Source organism: Brassica napus, chromosome C8 (genome assembly GCF_020379485.1).
Source record: "Brassica napus cultivar Da-Ae chromosome C8, Da-Ae, whole genome shotgun sequence".
Classification (NCBI taxonomy): domain Eukaryota; kingdom Viridiplantae; phylum Streptophyta; class Magnoliopsida; order Brassicales; family Brassicaceae; genus Brassica; species Brassica napus.
The window spans coordinates 9,916,970-9,925,557 of NC_063451.1; the positions used below are offsets into that span (position 1 = coordinate 9,916,970).

Sequence of the window (8,588 nt, forward strand, 5' to 3'; positions counted from 1 at the left end):
GGTCTCAGATCGGATTAGGGCTAATTCGAGTCGATCATCGGTCAAGATTTCCTCAATCATTCCCTCTTGAGGGAATAGTGCTTGATCTTCATCCTCAACTGTGTAGGTCTGCGTGTCTAGCATCGGTTTCTTCAGCAATTTGTTCATTTTGAACTTCATTGCAATGTCTCCCAGGTGAAGATCAATCCTTCCTTGTCGAACATCAATAATTGCACCAGCTGTGCACAAGAAAGGACGACCCAGGATGAGGGGATCTATTGGTTCTTCGTCAACCTCTAGAACCAAAAAATCTGTCGGAACATAGGTGTTGCCTACTCGGACATGGAGATCTTCCAGAATACCCACCGGTGACTTGACTGACCTGTCCGCGAACACCAGGGACATTCTAGTAGGTTTAAAGTCTGTGAATCCAAGTCGCTTTGCCATGGAGTAAGTCATGAGGTTGACACTGGAACCCAAATCACAAAGAGAACAAGCAAATACTGTTTTCCCAATTTGTACCGAGAGAACAAATTTTCCTTGATCACCCAACTTCTTGATCGGCTTGTTCTGAAGCACTGCACTGCACTGCACTCCTTCGAAATTAGCGTGACCTCACCATCTCCTATTATCTTCCCCGAGATCAACCCCTTCATAAAGCTGCGCATAGAAGTTATCATCTAAATCACATCGATTAGGGGTAGCTTGAGGGTTAGATCCTCTATCATCTTCTTACACTTCATCTCCTCGCGATCCTTTTTAGACTTCTTTGCGGGAACAGGATATGGAACCCTAGGGGTGTATTCTCGCAGAGGAACAGACTCGACAGGTGTGGCTGCAGGCGCCAGATCAGTCTCAGCAGGCTGGTCCGTGTCCTCGTCAGGCGGCGGAGCAGTTTCGGACTGTGGGTTCTCACCCTCTTTTTGCTTTCCTTTCTCTGCCGCCGACAGCTTCTTAGGTGTCGCATCCAGTAGTGTTCTTCCACTCTGTAGTGCGACCGCATTGCACACTTTAGGGTTTTTATCAGTCTTTCCAGGGAGAGTTCCGTGCTGCCTCTTAACGCTCTCGGCTGTTTGTGCGATCTGAATATCCATCTGCCGCATGTGGCTAGCGACATTGTCATATTTAGTACTCAGGTCATTGAACATGTGGTTCATCCTGGAGTTGATATCTGCGGTAACCTGGTTCAACGCTTTCCCTTGAATTTGTTGACCTTGGAGCAACTGCTGCATCATTGTCGCTAGACCCTTCATCTCGTCTGTCGGAGCAGCCATAGGTGCAGGAGCGGCTTGTTGAGCAGTCTGCTGCTTTTGGTTCTGGAACTGGTTGTGATGCGCCTGGCTCAGAACGTAAGTTCTTCCTTGGTACCCCTTCTGATACCCGTTGTGCTGTCCTTGACTGTTCTGTGCATGATCAACTGGGTTGCCCGGCTTAGGGTAATTAAAAAGATGAGGGTTGTTCCTCACGTTAGGGTTTGGATGTAAGATCTTGTACTGCCAGCCTTGACCAGTCACGTAGCTCACTTCTTGTTGATCGTCTACAGTGTTCTCCGCATCGGGTGCAGCTTCTAAAACACTGTTCTCTGAACCAGTTTCTTCCATGATGAACACTTGGCTCTGATTGCCTTTTATCAGCTGGTCAACCTTTGCCGCCAGATCGTCAATGCTGTTCATGCTCTTGGAGCGATCATTCTCCTTGTTCTTGTTGAGTGAACTCGACTCCATGTTTTCGATCAGTGCAAATGTGCCTGGTGTTGTTTGGGTCATGAAATCTCCATTTCTTGAGGAATCAAGAGCATTACGAAACTCATAGCTCACTCCATCATAGAATACTTCCAGTATGTAGTCATCCTCAAACCCATGGTGAGGGCATTCCCTTTGGTACTGCTTGTAACGCTCCCAAGCATCATAGAAAGGCTCATCGGTCGTTTGCTTAAAATTGGAGATTTTATGCCTCAGAGCTGTGGTTTTCGTCTTTGTGTAGAAGTGGCTTAAGAACGCTGCTCTGACTTGTTCCCATGTAGTAAGTGTACCAGTCGGGAGAGAGACTAACCAGCGAGATGCTTTCACGTCCAAGGAGAATGGGAACAATGTGCATTTGACGTAGTCTGGTGGCACTCCATTCGCACGAGAGAAGTTGCAAACTCTCTCAAAGTTCTCAATATGGTCCAAAGGGATTTCAGCCGCGAGACCATTGAACATTTTTTTGCTGCACCAGGCCAATCAAAGCAGGCTTGATCTCATAATCCTGTCGAGTGCAGGGAGGAGGATTGATGGGGGAGCGAGTGGTAGGGAAGTTCCGCGGAAGGTTCCGCTCTCCAATTGGAGTGCCTTGTTGCTCAGCTTGCTGTGCAGCAAGTTCAGCCGCTGCTTGGCGAGCAGCTCCCTATGCGTTGATGGTCTGTTGCATCTGATGCATTTGTTGTTGCATGAGCGCCATTGCAGCAGTAAGATCATCTTGGCCTCCGTGATCACCCATTGTGGTGTTAGTAGGCCGCGGTAGTTGACGGTTCTGTCTTTCTAATCTTGCGAGCTCTTTGTTACTTAGCGTGAATAATGGTCCTTGTGCGTTTCTCCGAGTATGTCTACTGGTCATGCACCTGGATCATTGACTGAAACAAAGAGAGAAAAGCAAGTTAGATGTCTTAGACTAAATATAGAACTGAAAAATAAAGGTAAAATATCTGGTCCCCGTCGCAATGGCGCCAAAACTTGATACACTAAACCTGAACCTTTCCTAATGTCAAGTTAACAGTGGTAGTTGTAGTATTTAAGATTCAATCCAGAGGACTAGTCTACACTTTATTCTTATAAGTTTTCAACTTAGCTAAAACTAAAAGTGGGGTTTGATTTAGGTGGTAACGTGCAAGCAAAGTAAACAATTGCAAAGAATAAATTTGATATTAAAGAGAAGCCAATCTAGGGTTTTTCATCGGGTGTCAATGCTTAGCTAAACATTTATTCAAGCGCTTTGAAGTATAATCTAGAACACGGATCACTCAATTAGAATAGCCCACTGTCATGGTGCTGTTCCCTTTGCGGTTCGACCTTGACACATAAACTTTCGTTTGGATCAAGGGTCGACTACAAGCAATAGAGATCAAGTCCGATAGGTTCACCGAGCACTCTAGTATCTACTTTCGCTGACTAGAGATGCGCGGCTCATTCACTCAATATCAAGTAATCTCCTACACGGTTAATGAGTAGATTCAACCTAAAATCTAGCAGTAAGTGATCAGGTTATAACTAGCATTAAGAACAGAGATGAACAAAGACACAATATAATCGCTTATTTATGTTTAGCTCAGCGATCAACACCTTAGAACCCTAGATGAGCTAGGCAACTACTCAGCCATAACACAAGACGAACAAGACATGATAACTGAATAGTACTGCATATAAATCTTAAGAGAAATTAATAGGGTTCATGATAATCCTCTCGGTGAAGAAGAGGAGTCGTCTCCCTTACAATAGCAAATCAACAATCTGTCTTAGTCTCTTGCAAAAACTAGCGTGAAAAGAAAATAAAGATAGAGGCGGCTTTTATATGGAAGCGCCTTAGACTTCAGAGTAGGGAATAGGTGATTAGGGCAAATCTTTGAAAGATATGGAAACTTCCATAAATGTTGGGAACAATCTTCTGGCTGCTCCTAGTGGGATCAACTGTCAGACTGCTCCGCTCGATTGTTCTTCGGGGAAAGTCTACAATTCTTGCTCCTTTCTTCACGCTTCTTCCTTTAGCTCTTTAGTCCACTTCAGACCTGAAATGACTCTAAAAGTACTGGACTAACTCGATAAAACATTGAAAACCAGTTAGGAAGCATATACACAATGGTGCCAAAAACACCATATATCAAAGAACCTTATAGGAAAATGATATCACTCAAATTATCATACGATCAACTTTACTCTCTCAAATAAGAGGTTTAGTACTTAGGAATCGAATCCACAGGGAGCGTGGACATACAATAATATCGCGATTAAGATAGGTAAATAATATGAAAGCAGTAAATAGAGGAAAGCAGTAAATCAATTGGTTGTTCTGAGAATATAAGAGAAAATAGCTAGATTCATGGTCTCAGACAGTCAATATTATAATGATATAGAAGCTAAGGATATGTGAATGACGATCATATAACTCAAATTCTAATGCAAAGCTATCCAGCTCTCGCTGCGAGTCTAATCGTGACTAAGTCTGGTGCTCTAGTTGTCGCATGTAAACACGGATTGAGTGTCGGCCGATACTATTGACTAGGTATCGATCGGTACTTCCTTAGGAAAGCGTTATCGAACTGATCGATATTGTTCACTAGTTTCCTAGACCAGCTATCGCATGTATCTAGCAACCTAGCTCAGCAGATTAATTCAGGTAAAGAACCTACTTTGCGGTTGTCTATAATACTAAGTTCAGAGTTCTAGTTAGCTACTCTAGAACACAAGTAGTAAGAACAATTATGATAAAAGAAATCTATAAATTCACCCTGCCAATTCTATAGTTTTGGCGAATCCATCAAAACCCTAATTAAACCTTAAATCTAACAAATTAAACTACCCAGACATAGCAAAGCAATTCATAGCAATGTCTGAATAAAATGTATAGATAAATAAGTAGAAAATAATGAAGTTCCAATACAAATCTGAGAAGGAGGCTTGAATCTTCTCTCCAATCTAAAAAACCTTAAATAGTTTGTTGGGTAAAAAGTAGAAAAAAGATTGTGTGTTGCCCAAACAATGGCAAACACAAAAATACTAGGTAAAAATCGACCAGGAGTAGTACTGTAAATAAGATCTTTGAGCTTCAAGTCGGCCACGAACTGGTCGCCCGTCTTCTCGCGTCAGTGTCGAGCGACACCAAGGGGTCAATGTCGATTGACATTCTGTATGAATATCGACTTTGGCTGGTTTTTGAACATCTACAAGTTTCTTCAATTTTTAGCTCCAAAATGCTCCATAATCTAAACATTGCTACAAGACATACCTAGACTTGAAAAGACTCTAAGATAGATTCCAAACATATATAATAGAGTCTAAAACGATCATATACCATGGTCTAAATGTGGTAAAATCCATGGTATATCTGAAAATCTAGGAGATAGCTTTCTGTAAAACAACTTTTGGGAAATCTTTGCAGAAAAACTTGCGTAAAACAAACCAAGTAGTTCTGAAAGTCTACGAAGCGATCAACAGAGAAAATGAGAACGGAAGAAAGGGACCACATCGCCATACACAAAGTCCTCATAGCAACCAATATACCATGGATTTTACCAGTTTTTAGCAATGATATATAGTTTCTTTAGAGTCTATTTATTATGTTTCCGAGTCTTGTTAGAGTGTTTACAGTCTAGGTATGTTTTGGAACAATGTGGAGATTATGGAGAATTTTGGAGTTAAAGATAGAAGAAACTCGTAGCAGTTCAGAAACCAGCCAGAGTCGATATTCAGATCGAGTGTTGATCGACAAACATCTCTTGTTGTCGATCAAGAGCGACGTGTGTAGATGGGACGAATTTTTCAAGTCCTACGTAACAAAGTAGGACGACACTTCACCTATCAACGCTAGGGCATCCTCTGAGGGCCACCTCCAAAGAGCTTCATAGATAGCCACTTCATTCACCCTCCATCCGGAGCACGCTCAAAGTCAGTAGGACTCCTCAGTTCCATAGACGGGGGTAAAGAATATTTCCTTAGAATCTCCAAGATATCTTCGCCCTGAATCTCGGAGCGGGGCCCATCTCCATCAAGCCTCCGTGAATGGTGATGGCTCAAAGGAGCCACGGGAATCACCTCGTGTCAGCTTCAGAAACTTCTCCCCATGAAGAGATGGGAGACGAGAAAAGACTCCCAAAAAGGCGTTGGTGCCTCATGCGACCACCTACAAATGAAGCCGATAAAGAAGGAAAATAAGGATGATTGCTCATTCTTCTATGCGGGAAGAGGATGAGATTGAGAGAAGGGATGAAGTCAACACAACCTCAAGAGGTCCATATATACTACTCTACATGACGCTCTCGTAGCAAGAATGCCATCAAAGAAAAAGGAAAGGTATAATTTTCAGGATATTCATAAATAATTTAAGTTTCCTTGCAAAGGATTTGGAATATAATTTCCGGAAAGATTGTATCCCTCAGGTAAAAAAGGAGATGCGCAAAAAAAATGGAAATCAACCGATTCTTTCCAAAAATAATCCCGATACCGCTTTGGTTTAAGGAAAAAGATTCTTGATTCCGGGCGACGACAACTGGCATCGATGGCATATCAACCCATAGATCGAAGTAACAAAAGCTCATTGCAGCATGATTATTTCCGTAAACTCCTGCTCCAGACCAGGAATCAACAACCTGAGCTGAAAAGTCAAATACCCACTGAAGTACTATGATCAGGCCTTGTGCCACTAAGATAAAAAAAATATAGACATTAGCAAGGCCACGGGCCATTTAAACAAGTCTTGTCATCCATTGAAATGCTAGACCATGATCACGAATCCTGCTAGATCAACTGACTTATTAGGCTTCGAGCCTAGAAACATCCACTAGACCCATGTCTACTTTCGACAAAACATCTCTCCTCCGGGTTTAAACACGGCACAGGCCTAGACAAACCTGGAAAAAGGTATCACGGAAGCGACACCTTGCTCAAAACAGATATGCTGAGAAGGAACGACTATGGTCGACCGAAGTGCACAAATTATCTCTCGAATTCAATGACAAAATCTAAATATAAGGGGTAAATTATTGGGGAAAAATAATACATGAAGAGATTTGTGACACCCGTCACCTCCTATCTGAAGAACAGCGGGCAACCAACAATATCTCGTATAATAAAAGTCCATATACCCAATTACACTCACCCAAAGCCCAAATAAAAATCCGAATAAAAAGTCCAGTAGCACCAATCCGTCCAAAATAACATATACTCATCTGTCTCACATGAAATGGGGAAGAAAGAGGGGTGAGTAACAGGGGAGTCACTCAGTGAGGTATGAGATACTAAACCCAAAGTCCATGGACCCGGACAGAATACTCCGAATAAATATAATTTAACTCTAACACGTTGCAAACACGGTACCTAAAGTACCCAGAGATCAAACAAACTGCCCACTAACAGGCCAAAACACCACCGAATATGTGCTCGGTAACACACCCCCATAGACGATTTATCGACCTCGAAGCCTTGGCACAACAGGTCGACTAAGCTGTGCCGCAGCATACACCACACCCAATGTACTGGTCTCCGGCCGACACAAAGAATTACGTCTCCATGGTCGGCTAACACCCAAATCACCTCAATATACTATATACATATATATTAACAATTATAAATGAACAAGCACTGTTGAACCATCTAACACCCTAGTTCCGGTTTAAGCAAGGAGCCTAAAACTAAACAAGCAATGACAGACTCGATTTCACACAGACGGAACACATTAGAAACAAATAATACTTATTCGAGGTCCTAAGCCGTGTAAGAGAAGCTCGGGAAAAGACCCTCACCTTAGCCAAGATCGGGAAATTGATAACATGACGGAAATAACGAGATGACTTGAGCAACAAGAAAGCTCAGGGTTTCTCCCTGGGTCTTGATATCTCTTCAATGGCGCATAAAGGCAGATCAAACGCATCACATGGAAGCTCGGCAAAAATACAAAAGATTAATTAATAAGGCTAGGGTTACAACAACTTGTTGTACAAGAAACAAGGACAAAAGCACTTAAACCTTCACGATTGACCAAAGGGCACAACATGAAATTATTAAATATGACATGAACGTAAGGGAAGAGCGGATTCTTACGTTCATCCCATGAACAAAGATAAAGCTGGCCTTGGATTTGACAAGTGGTGATGAGGGCGACTAGGACTTTGGCGATATGGATCTCCGGAGATGTACAGCTCCACGTCCGGTGGTGTTGAGACGGTGACGCAGTCATTGCTCACGTGCAATCGGCTCCGGTGCAACTTACCTCCATATCAGAGATGGAGGTGAACGGAAAGGCTGAAGACTTCTTTCAGTTCTCCACTTTGACGGCTAGGTTTAAAATGAAGGAGATACACACACGTTGGGCGTATATATACATATACCAAAACGCAGTGGAGAAGGAAACTAATTTGGCTTGGTTTATTAAAAATTATTATTGAAACCAAACCGGTTAAGAAAGCAAATACCGGATTAGGGTCATTACAAGATTACTCCAGCCTCCGAATAGGACGGTGGCCTTCCGATTCCTGCCTGGAGAAATCACGGCTCAAGTTCCGGCTCCATTCATGCTTCCGGGTATAAATGGAAGATTTCTACTAAGTAAGATTCTTCCATATTTATGAATATGGAAAACTCTAGCCTAATAACCGACTACGGCTAAATTATAAAGGGGGTCCAGATCCTAAAACAAGTGATCGACATTTAGAGACTAAGAAAATAGAGTTAAGCGATTAAACTAGGGTGTATACACCAAATGTTGCAGTTTCTGCTCATACAATCAATAAAATCTCTCTTTCAGTCTCGTTTATTTCTCATCACTTGTTTATTTATGATTACGTAGTACTTACAAAGATCCCACATAAAATTACCCTAACATGATGCATCATAAGTAAGGGCTAGAAAATGATCTACTGAACA

At 42.3% G+C, this 8,588-nt stretch overlaps 1 protein-coding gene and 1 non-coding gene across 2 annotated transcripts; one reads left to right on the plus strand and one right to left on the minus strand.

Annotated features, from left to right (window-relative positions):
* Positions 1-659: 659 nt before the first annotated feature.
* LOC106393761 lies at positions 660-2,180 on the minus strand. The gene has a single exon (XM_013834431.1). It carries the CDS (start codon positions 2,178-2,180, stop codon positions 660-662), a length of 1,521 nt encoding a protein of 506 aa, XP_013689885.1.
* On the plus strand, positions 1,834-1,940 carry LOC125592128. Its single transcript, XR_007327977.1, has one exon. It is a non-coding gene; the product is annotated as a small nucleolar RNA R71 (small nucleolar RNA).
* Positions 2,181-8,588: the final 6,408 nt, after the last annotated feature.